This window comes from Cyanistes caeruleus, chromosome 4, assembly GCF_971803275.1.
Source record: "Cyanistes caeruleus chromosome 4, bCyaCae1.hap1.1, whole genome shotgun sequence".
Taxonomy (NCBI): domain Eukaryota; kingdom Metazoa; phylum Chordata; class Aves; order Passeriformes; family Paridae; genus Cyanistes; species Cyanistes caeruleus.
The window spans coordinates 2,648,947-2,661,473 of record NC_141704.1 but is presented as its reverse complement, the minus strand read 5'-3'; the positions used below and the strand labels follow the sequence as shown (position 1 = coordinate 2,661,473).

The 12,527-nt window shown below is 46.0% G+C and overlaps 1 protein-coding gene across 1 annotated transcript in view; it reads right to left on the bottom strand.

The window, feature by feature from the left end:
* Positions 1–12,527, bottom strand: part of PLXNA4 (plexin A4) — a 390,481-nt gene that overhangs the window by 367,353 nt on the left and 10,601 nt on the right. Inside the window, exon 2 of the mRNA XM_086886383.1 lies at positions 3,856–4,038. Within this exon, the coding sequence (XP_086742509.1) occupies positions 3,856–4,038 (183 nt within the window). The remainder of the gene's footprint in view (positions 1–3,855; positions 4,039–12,527) is intronic.

The following is a 12,527-nucleotide window of genomic DNA, read 5'->3' as shown; positions in this document are numbered from 1 at the left end:
GGGTGCATCCCTGCTTTTCTCCTGCCACTAGAGTGAAGAGCTGTGCATGGAATGAGAGAGTGAGCAAAGGAAAAAATAAAAAGCCAGGGAATTTTGGCACATTTTACAGCAAAGTGGTTTTCAGGGAGAACATCCCCAGGAATAGCTCCTGTGCTGTTTGCAGGGAGACAAAACAGACATTTGTTAAACTCAAGTGAGGTTTTTTTACATCTCCTGAAAGAAATCACTAAAAACTCCCAGGGTTGCCAACTGCATTTCAGCCATGGGTTTGCCTGAAGCATTCCCCAGGGTACAGAGAGGTTCAGAGCCAAGGAAGCCCATCAGGATCCCTGGATTACACTAAAACTGTGGGAACACTCATCACCAAAGTACAGACACATGGGAACACCATGGGACAGCCAGCACAGGAGGAAATCAGACACTGGGTTCTCACCAAAGCACAGCAAGGTTAAATATTTCTCTTTAAAAAAATGCCACAAGTGGTCAGGAGCTGGTTTTCCATTGCACCTGATGTGTTGAATTAAACTGTTTGAGGTGGTCACACACCTCACAGCACTTCATGTTTTCATTTTCTCCAGCACTCTTTGTGCAAGGAAAATATTCCCTGCCATTTGCAGGAGAGAAAATGAGACACAGAGATACACCAGGAGTTTCTGGCAGGGTGAAAGACTGAACTTCTCCCTGGGCCATCCTTCTCCATCCTCAAGAAGCCAGAAATCCCCATTAAACCTTTAATCCAACCACAGTGGTTTCTATGTATTAGATATGGACAGGGAGAATTTTTCCTTTTCTGAAGCTCCTCATTTTTATCCTATTTATTTCTTCATTCCACAGGGCCAGGCTACGCTATGGACAAGGCAGAAGAATTGGAGGGAATATTTCCCCAGCACATTATTCCATGCTTTCCTGATGGACTGCACATGGAGCTTTGTGAATGAGCAAGGGTTGCAAAATGTATTTTGCCCGGGGCAGTGAAATAGCTGGGGCCAACCGTGTCATTTGGTTTCACTCACACTTTCCCTACCCTATCTCTATCTTGGTTTTTCCTTTTCTGTCTCTCTTTGTTGTCTTGGTTACATGGGCAGACTCCTGATATTCTGCTAGTATTCATTTTAATGATATGTTCCCGTAAAGCACAATATTTTCCTTCAGTTGTGTGTGCCACTGGATAAATTCCTTTGACACATGTGACATTTGTATATCAACTAGCAGATATTGCTTTATGACTGTGGGTATTTTGCAGAGCATTCATGGATCGCATAAATCAAAATCTGATACACAGTCTGCCACTTTCATACATAAGGAAAAAAAAAAACCCATACAGAGAGGAAAATACTGAAACTGCAGGAAAAAAAAGCAGCAAAGTTTCTCCAAAATCATCTTGTAATGACTTGCAGCGAGTCTTCCAAGCACAGAATAAATCCTGCTATCTTGGGGATAATCTCAGAACTCCTCTTTCAGGACATCCAAAATATTCCACTGCAGCTTGACCGAGGAGCTGCACTGCACCAGGAGAAGCAGCAGAGTGTGACATGCCTGGTAAGACCCAACAGCACAAAACAAAATATCCTGGGATTTTTCCAAGAGTTTCATCTAATCCTAGAAGGCTTTCTCCAGTTTACCAGTGTTTTTTGAACAGAAAACAAACTTCATGCTAAAATCATTAGCATGAATTATGCTGGAGCTGCAATCCCAATGCAGCACCTGATGGATGAGCCAAGGTGGCAAACAAAGCATCAAAAGGCCCATGGCAGGGGTCAAGGAGCATCAAGGGAAAATCCTGAGTACCAAACCTCACAGAGGAGGTGACAGGGTGCTGTTCTAGGTTCAGACACCCTCGGGAGCACTGGAGGAGAACAAATGAGGAGGAAAGTCACGGATTGCAGAGGTCACAGCGAGGACTGGGCTGAACCTACAGGACCTGAAAGTTTCCAGGAGCCTGGATCAACTGGTCCAAAACAATCACACTTTTGGTTAGTGGAGCCCCACTTTGTTTTGTGTTTTGCCTCTTTGGGGAAAATTCATCCACCTGAGCAAATCTCAGCCCAAAGTTCCATCCCTGCTCTAAGTCACCCAATGGGGGAACTACCATGAGCAGAAAATTCAGCACATTAGGGATAAAAGCTTCATTTTATTCCCTTTCTCAAGTTACATCAGCCACTTCAGCTCTCCTCTCGTCATTCTTTACCCTATAAGGCTGTCCCTGCTCCCTACCACACTCCATAAAGCACAGAAAGCTTTCTCTCCTATTTTCCCCCGTTAAAATGGGATCAGATCTTGGAATCTGCAGTGCGACCTGCAAAGGCAAAGACAGAGCTGTGGCTGAGTTTTCTTCTCCTGAAGCCAAAAAAAAATCCCCAACCAAAAGCTTGTGAGTGCAGGGAGAGCAGTCATTAAGTGTTTAAGTCTTTTTGATACTTACCATTCAGATCTCAACTACCCCATTTCCCTCCCTCCAAGAGACTGACTGGAGAACTGAACTGTTTATTAGGATATCACACATGACAGGGAAGCCAAACCTATTTAGCCAAGGGAAGAGATTATTTTTATTATGACCATTTAAAAAACAATTTGGCTCCTTTTTCACATGCCTGAATAAAAAAAGAATAATAAAACCACAACAAAACAACTGTATTTTTTTTTTCAAAAGCACGAGCAGCCTTTCCTCTGTTCCAAACAAAGCCAGAGACATTAGCCAGCGAGCAAGATCCCATTCCTCCCGCAGTATGGGGGAAATGCCATCTGAATTTACAGACCAGATTTGCTTTTCAAGTGAAGAAACAGGTAGAGGAATAAAACCAGAGATTCCAGACTATCCCTATACATCTCTGAACAAACAACTTCACTCCCCACAAGCCACAGTGGGTCACCTTTTCAGAGCACTTTGTTTGCCCCAACTTGGAAGTGTTTACTCACAAAAGGGATTTAAAGAGGAATCAACATCCTAAAACACCATAGGGATCTACCCAACCTCCCTTCCCAGCTTCTCCCCCATCTCCATTACCGTGGCAATGCCACCATCTCCTTGCTCAGCCAAAGTTTCACGGCATTCCTGGGCTGAACATTCAGACCAGCACTGTCAGACCAGCACAGAGGGACTGAAATGGAGGCAGCATCCATTCCCCACTTCCCACAACTCTTCTTTCCTTGGGAAAGCCACAGGTAGAGGATTCCACCTCCCCAGCCTCTCCGAGTGCTTGACAAGGCAAACCCCAGCCACGTGATGGGCACATTTCCAGTGAGAATGCCCAGAGAGGAACACAAACACAGTCTTGATTCTGTTTGTGTGGCATCAGCCATAAACATAAAGCTCTTTACAGCTCAGGACACAGCTTTCCTTTGATGCAAACCCATTTCCTTCAGCACAAACCCCCAGCCTGACGTCAACGCGGCAGCCGCTAATCCCGTGCTGGGCTCGTGGTGAAATCACAGCCTGGTCACACTGCTCTGAAGAAAGATCTCCAGAGCATCAATCCTCTTTCCCAAACTTCAACCCCAATCAGTTTTTCTCCAGCATGCACAGACACCCTGTGATCAACGACTCAATTAGAGATGGTCTGAACACAGAAAATTCTGCTGGATGCAAATTACATCACGTCCATCTGCGACTGGGGCTGTGGTTTGACTTCTGAGGCATTAATTTCCTGATGAATAACCATTTGGAAGAAGGATTTTATCCTTTCTCAGATCATCTCTATCCCTTGAGGGTGAAACACAGGTTTTTTTGCCAACCAAACCATTTTTTATCCTCAAAACAGCAGCACCTTAGGATAAGGACTGTGCTCACGCTCGACGCAACACTTAAATCACCATAAAAATATGAAAATCTGAGTTAGAGAACCACATGGGTCTTACCTTCTTGAGCTTCCCACTCTTGGTGCCCACAAAAGCCAGGGAGTGGTTCTTGTAGACGTAAGCGATCACCGAGGTCATCCTGTCCCCATCCTCGGTGAAAATGGGGAGCCCTCGCACCATGGATGATACTCCCAAGGGGGCATTCATATCCAGGCCACAGAAATTGTCATCAATTGTTAACAGCTGCAAAGAAAGAAAGAAAAAAGGGGTAAAGAGCTGAAGTCACCAGTTTTTTAGCCATTTGGGATGTATCCATGCATTGCATAATGTGCCTATAATTTATGCAGGCTGACAAAAATCGGGGAGAACTGGAGAAAGAGGTGGAAAAAAGAAAAAAAACTCTCCAAAGTTGCTCAATGAGTTACAGCCAGAAGGAGAACTGGAAAGTTGGTTCTCTTGAATGACAGCCCAGCAGGATACATTATATTAAGCCTTTTTCCTACTGCTTTACCAGTCAGTTTTACCAGTCAAGACTCACCAATCAAGTGAAAATCTGCTGAAAATGTCATAAACATACCCAAGTTCTGTCTGGAAAAAAAAAAAAAAAAAAAAAAAAAAAAAAAAAAAAAAATCCAGAGTAAGAACCACTGAGCTAAATCTGCACTGGCTAATAAAACAGTCTGGACCTGAGATCTAGCAGTGAGGATCACAATTATGAACCATAAATAACCATTTCTCTCCTAATCCTAAACTCAGTAAGGTTGTTTATGTTACATCTTGGAAATTATCATCCTCCAAGGAGCGTCCGGGCACTGTCTGAGCAAGCGATGGTCAGCCCAGGCCAAATCTGCAGAAGGGATCATGGTAGGAAGAAAATACCACAAATTTAAAACCCTTTCCAGTACCTCAGGAGGCTCCAAGAGAGCTGGAGAGGAACTTTGGACAAGGGATGGACACAGGAAGAGGCAATTGCTTCAGAGGGCAGTGTTAGCTGGGGAGAAATTTTTGGCTGTGAGGGTGGTGAGGCCCTGGCACACACGGTCCAGAGAAGCTGTGGCTGCCCCTGGAGCCCTGAAAAATGTCCAAGGCCAGGCTGGACAGGGCTTGGGGCAGCCTGGGATAGGTGAAGGTATCTGTTCCCATGGCAGGAGGTGGGACTGGATGGTGTGGTGAAAAAACACACTGTGAAAAGCCAGTGTCCAGAATGGAGACAGGAGTCCTGCAACTTCATACGAATAAAGGGAGAGTCCCCTGGGCATACCCCCATGGGATTTCTCTCTCCAGGTTTTAGAGGACGCAGCCTCTTTGATCCTAAACTCACCCACCTACCACATATCCCCCCTTAAAGGTATAATTTCCCCCCAAATCTCAGCAGTTCTGCCTTAGTCCAGACACTTTTGTCCAACCCTAAAGCTCAGGAGCTCAAACCGTAGTTCAAGCTCCCGGGTTTTGTAAGGAAATTGTTCCGATTGTGGCTGGTAGAGACATTTAGCCCCATTTCAGAGACATTAACACCCATTCCTCCTAAAGACTCCTCACCCATCGAGTTGTTTCTAAGGACATTAGCGCCCATCTTTCCTTTCTTTAAGGCGCCTTCCAATCCAAACCATTCTCTGATTTTCCCTCTTAGTGGGATGCTGCAATTCCCTGGAGTTTTTTGAAGAGGCAGGAAGCTTCCACAGCTAACACGGGGCATTCCAGCTTTTTGTTGGAGATATCCATGAACTCCAAACAACCAGAGAAAAACCCCTATCCATGGATACTGCTGCATGAACTCCAACACTCACTGCATTCGAACTCAATAGCGTTTTCACCAGACAGAAGCTCCACCGGGATCCTTTCATTTAAATGAATGTAATGTCCAATTATCCCCTAAAGGTGTTTCTTTGGGCTTCGGGGAGTCCCAGAAACACAACAGGAACACGGCACAAGCAGCTTTTCCACCTTCAGGCATCATCAAGGCAGGTGAAGCTAATACAGGTCACAGATCTCCACAGAAAAAATCAAATGAAAATACAAATATCCCAGCACACAACTGCCAGAGCAGTTGGACTTTATTAACATCTCTGGGGCCACTTACAGATTTCAAGTTAAGCATCCACTTAAAATGTTTTGCTGCACTAAGGCCCGGAAAAGCAATAATTAACAGTACAGAAAGGCTGCCTAGTTTTGATAGATCAGTACTAAAGGACCATGACAATTTTCTTTCACTAAACTCACATCTTCCTGGAAACACGACTAAAAAAAAAAGTGATGCTCCCTGCTTGAGTTCACGAGCAGTAAAAGCCTGATAGCTGATTCATTTTATCCTCACCCAGCAATTACGGGCAATAATTACAGATGGTTTTGCTGAATAGAAGAATAATGTGTCCTAAATGTGTTTATAAATACATAAAACCTAGGAGGAATTCAAAGAGCCATTAGGAGGGATCAGCTAGCCTGAGCTTTGGCCTGCAGGAGTCATTAGTGTTTGTGGACTGCCCTTTTTAGCAGAGCTAAAACAACCGGCTCAAAGAGCAATTAGGGAGCAGATCAGGAGCCTCGAGCAGCAGCAGGCAGGATGCTGCTAGTCCAAAACATCAGCAAAAAGTCCAAGATAAATCTGCAGCCCAGCTCGGGTACATGGAAATCCATAATCAGCAGAGTAAAGGAGGTGTGTCAGAGAAGGAACCGCCCAACCAAACTGGAAATGCACTCTCCAACAGAGCCAGGTGACCACGAAACTACTCCAGATGATCCCCTCAGCCTAAATACAATCCTTTCAGCCCAATGTATGGCCCTTGATGTCCTTCCATCCTGAGCTGTCCTGTGAATGTAAGATCCAAGAATCCAGGTCTTCAAGTCAGGTCAAATTTGACTAGAAACACTTAAGCTCTGAGATGAGCACGATTTGTGTTTCAAACTGCCTAAGTGCTCACTCTAATGACCTGACGAGCTGAAAAGAATCACTTCAGCCTGAGAGCAAGAAACTCCCGAATGGCAGGAGGAGGGGAAAGGGAGGAAAGTTTTCAAGGAGAACAGGAAACCTTTCCTCACCACCTAGACGATGAAAAGCTTCATAGTACCAGCAGACATCCTACCTAAGGTGCAGGGTACAAAGCTCCATCCCAAACCAGAGAAAATTATTCTGACATGCGGTGAAAGGAGATGAATGCAGCAGAGCTGGCACAGTCAGAGGCATCCTCCTTGGAGGAGCACAGCCAAATCCAACCACTCCACTTTTCCACATCCAACATTTCCACTTTTGTGTAGAAAGGATCCATACACTCCTCTGGCTGCCTTCCTACGTGATCCAGACCCTCCCATCCCAAGTAGGAGCCTGGGAGGACACAGCCCAAGAAATCACAGCATTTAGCACAAACACCTGTGGCTGATTTGCAGCCTGCCTCCAACCTGTTGAGATTTTATTAATCTAATTGCCTCCTCCACCTGATAGGGCTCCAGCTGAGCTCAGACTTACCCTTAATGGGGCTGATAATCCCACACAGACACAAAATTAAATTCAAGACTATTTATTTCATTTTTTTTTTTTCCCCTGATAATATTTACAGAAGAACATGAACTTACACAGAAATAGGAGGGCAGATTTTTTAAAGAAGGTAGAGTCACACTAGATTTAAAGATTTAAAATTGTTTATGATGAGGGTGGGGAGGCCCTGGCACAGGGTGCCCAGAGGAGCTGTGGCTGCCCCTGGATCCCCAGAAGTGTCCAAGGTCAGGTTGGACAGGACCAACTTGAGATAGCGGCAGATGTTCCTGCCCATGGCACAGGGTGAAATTTGATGGCCTTTAGGTGACTTTCAACCCAAACTATTCTAGAACTCTTTGTCCACTCACGTGCTGCTGGTTGGGTGCCAGAGGAGCAATCACAGCCTTGTGGTTTGCCATGTGGACAACCCTCCCCCAGGAGCAGGAGCAAGGCCAGCAAGCCACACGCCACACGAAAACTATTTCCATTTAACGTATTTGGGTTATTTCCTCTGGGGATCATCTGCCAAAAAAACGCCAGCAAGCAAAACCCTACAAATAAACACTACCCGGCTCCTGCACAGCTGTGGCTCTCAGCTGCACACAGGCCTTTGTAGAGACAGAAATACAGTCATCTTCTGCAGCAAAGAGAGACACGTAAGGAAGTTTGGATTTATGATGAAAGGGTCAGGAGTTGCAAGCACAGGTTTATTTTCAATTCCAGACACTCCTAGCAGCAATATAAAGTAGCCACGTTAAACTCTCTGGAGCTTCTCTGCCTGGCAATTTCATGTTAACGACTTTCCAGAATGAAGGAAGGAGGTGAGGGCATGAATTCACTTCTAAGGCTGCTGCCACAGTGGCTGGGTTGGCAGGGAGAGGCAAAGCGAAAGTCTAAAGAGGTGGGAATAATATCAGCAATTCTCACATCCTGAGCAGTTAAAATCCAACCCAGAAAGTCACAGCCAGCAGGTAACTTGGAAGGAAACGGGGCCTGTGGTTGGAATGCTGGGCTGGAATCAATCATTTCATCACCCCACACCGAATTCCCGCTTGCAAATGTGGGAATATTCCTCACCACCACCCTGCCCCAGGGAAACTGAGGAGCACAGGTTTATAAGGTGCTCTGCACATCCAAAATATCTTCATCTGAGACAGACTGGCAGCTCCCAGGGCACAAATACCCTCCCCAGTCCTACCAGCTGCTTCTCTACCTGGTAGTGCTCTCCTCCTGCCACCTTTCCCTGTGCCACCAACCAGGGTTTCATCTGCAGCCAAATGTCACAGTCACCACTGAAACAGGAAGGCTGTGCAAAAGAATGGCCCTGAATTACTGGATTCTGGCAGGCATTTGCCTCCTCCAGGATTAAACCTATCAAATAAATAATTAACACGTCCAAGCCCTCCTGGAGAGGATGGGTTTACAAGGCTGGTACTGGCTCAGTCCTGGAGGGATTTTCTGAGTCCCCAAAACCCCCAAATTCAGCAGAAGGGTTAGAGATCTGATTACATCACCTCCTTCCCTGTCCTCATCTCTTGTTCCCAGCAGGAGCAAGCACGCTGGCATCACACGAGTGGCAGAAGCACCAAATATCAGGGGACATGGGCAAACAGTGCTCCAATTGTCCCTTAAACATCTGCTTTCACTATTTGCCTCTGAGACAGCCCCTGATAATCAAACACAGCCTAATCCACATTTGGGGAAGAGCCTTGATAAAGGATTAGCCACCCCTCACTCCTCCTTGCTTTCACTCCAGCAGAATCTTCCTCCTCAATCAAAGCACCGGAGCCTTTTTTTCCCAGATATCTCAGCAGGCTCCAACACAATTCCACAGACTCACCAGGGATAAAGGCTGTCCCAGTGGCCAAGTCTTGCCTTTGATTTGCAGCTAATACCTAACAGCCCTGTCTTCATGTGGTGGCAGGTACTTGGCTCCTCTCTCCTGCTATCTCAGACTTGGCTGATGCAGAGGATGGAGGGAACGCACATTAATGGATGTCTGTGCTGCCAGCAGGGCCAGGGAGCCAACAGCAGTAAGAAATCAACTGTTACAGGCATTTGAGTCTTTGCAAGGAGATATCCAAGGTCTTTTCCACCACCTGACTGCAAGATCTCCTTCCCTGCCTGGCTGCAAGGGCTGAGTGAGGGTGAAGGTGGGCACACATCCACTCAGTAGGACATTTAAGAATCTAGAGAGATGGAAGACACAGAAAAACCTCTCAGCAGGAACTTCACAGTATCTGAAGAGACACAGGCTAAGAAATTTAGGGTCTGGGTCACCTGCAGCAGGGGTGAACCATAAATCCCCACACAGTGGAGTTGGAAATAGTGGAAAGCATCTCCCTGAAAAACACAAGACTTCCAACAGCAGCAGGATGGTGCCTATGGCTTGTACTTCTCCTGTTTGCCTGTGCACATTCTCCTGATGGTTAGAGCATGGTTTGAGTGCAAGGTGAGCTCCTGGTTGGAGGCTGCTCTGCCCTGCCCACAGCATTAGTTCTTGACATTCCTGAAGCTGGACTGACTCTCCCTCTGACCTCCTGCAAGTATCTCTGCACCTGGCCATGCTGCCTCCTGTGAAATCAATGGATTTTGGTTCACCTGCCCTTTCTCCCCACAGAACTTCAGCAGAACCATCACGTTTCATCCTGCTGCTGTGCCGAGCTCTGAAATCCCAGCGCACGATGGACGCGGCCCCTCCGGTTTTCCCCTCCTGCCACATCATTCCCAGAATTTGATGCCAGTCACTGCCCTCCCCATCCCAGGCATTCCTGACAGGGGATCAGGAAAAGGATGCAGGTTTCCCCAGTTGTAGATCTTTGTCATCTGCAAATGATTTTTGTCATTTTTTGTGGACAAAGAGATGGGGAGCAACCAAAGATAGCAGAGATCACCAACCAACCCCTCTTCAGCAGTCGGTCTGGAGTCTAATGACATCCAAAAATACCCATCCCCATTTCCCCAGGGTGCTCCGTGATATAATAGAAGCTGGATAAAGAGCCAGCATTTGGAAATACATTTTAATTGCACGCTGCTTTTCACTTGTGCACCCACAGCAGTGGTTACTGTGCAATTACATGTCACCATATACAAATGACAGTGCAGTTACAGTAACTTTACCAATTACAGGGAAATTGCACCCACTATGCTGAGAGGTTTTCATTCAGACACAATTCAGGAACGCAAGAACAAGAGGGAAAGTTACTCAAATTGACTAGAACCGGTACAGGCGTTTGGTTTTTAGGTCTGTAGTTTAAGCATCAGTTCAAGGACTGGTGTCAAGTTTCCAGAGTGCTGCAGAATCTTAATGGAGTACAGACTTTTTTATGCCTGCATTTATGTTCCTGCTCTGCTGTGAGTGTAAGGCTTCCCAACAGTCTACACCATGTTCCTCCACGTCGTAAAATTTGCAATTTCCTGAAGAGGGGGCTGCCTTTCTTGCAGAAAGCAACAGGTTCCTTCAGTCTTCAGACCTTTTACCCAGCAGAGCTGGGTGATTATCAGTAATTCTGGATAAAAGGAATGGTGCTCTAAATTTGTGCTGTAAATTTAGCATCCTCCAAGTCCTGCCTTTCTGTGTGATTACAGTGCCCAAAGACGTGCACAAGCTAAATCCGGTGGTGAGCCCCTACAAATTTTCTAGAGTCCAATACTACAAAATTTAAGCAATTCTGGCACTAAGTTTACTTTCCTTACTTTTTGTGTCACACCTTGGAGATGCAGAGTCCTATTTTCAGCATCTGCTGGCCCTGTCACAGCCACGGTGAGGCAATTACAAAGATTTTTCTGTTTATTCTCCATCTCTAGTTCCCACTTTTTCTGGGACTGCTGTGGAAGCAGCCCTGGGCTGTTGTGGGCTCTGAACAACCTGATGTAATAGGAGGTGTCCCCTGTCCATGGCAGGGGGGTGAAACTGAATGAGTTTTAAGGTCCTTTCCAACCTAACAATTCTATGATGTTGTGATTGGAGGGAAATTGTTCATGTCCCCATGAAGAAAAATCTAACTGTGATTTAAGTGGTATTTCCAGTGCCTTGGTTAGACCCCAAAAGTCTGATGCAGGCCCAGAGAAGGGACAGTACCTCCAGCAGCAATGCAGACCGAGATAATAAAACATTCCATTCACGGAGATATTCCCATTCCAAATCCCAAACATCAGCGTGTCAGCCAAATCTCCCTTTTGCATATTGCATTTCCACCTCTTGGGAGAATTTCCAGCATCACGGTTCTGAGCTGTGCAGGCGGGGTGAAAATCACACCCCAAAGCTGTGTGGTCACTGAGGTTCATTCCCACAAGCCAGAAGGATGGATGTGACCTGGAGAGCAGCAAGTGTGACTGCAAAAGGTGTAAAAGGAAGCTGAGCTTTCCTGTGGTCCCATAAACTTCCCCTTGCTGGCTCAGAGGATCATAAGGATGAGGCGTTGAAGGATAAACAGAGCAATATAATCTCTGTGGCTCTCAGATCAGGGCTTTGAAAAATTCACTTAAAATTTTTCACACCCCAAAAAAAAATAAAAAAAGAGAGATTACTGAGTGTGGAGACTCTGCCTTTGAAACTGCCATGGACTGTTGGGTAAATAAGCATTTAGGGATTTTTCAAAAGGGAAGTATTGATCAAATAAGCTGCTAGAGCTCTTCTGTAAGAACTTATTGCAGCAGCAAAGCTCTGTTACACACCTGAAACACAGCAGCACTGATATTGTCTGGTGCTGCTGTAGCTGAGACAGTGAGAACCAGTCACAGAGAGAGGAAATCTTAGGTGAAAAGGGGTTTTTGTGTGAGCAGAAAGACACCTTTGAGAGAAGGTGCTGCATTTTATCCTGAAGGATGCCACATTTCCCTGATCAGCCTTCTCATTCCTATTGAGTGCACACCAGCACCTGGTCAGATAAAGTCTGGCTGCCTCCCTTTGATGGCACCACCAGCAATTCACTGCATCACAATTGCTATAATTATTATTTTGTTACACAGGAAAAAGAAAAAAATCATCATTTGGGCTGCAAAGTGCCACCCGCGCCAACAGCGCTGCAGAAATGAAACAACAAGGCTGCTTTGCATGCAGGCAACACCTTCACCCCGAGAGCCCTGAGCCTCTTAAAAGCATTAATTAAGCCTCACCACGGTCCTGCAAAGGTGATTTAAGTGCTGTAATGAGTGAGATGTATGTGCTGCTGCTGCTCTTCAGCACCGGGAAGTGGCGAGAGCTTGGCTTGCCCAACAAATAATGCAGAGTCGAGATCCAGGGCTGGCATTTGTATCAGGG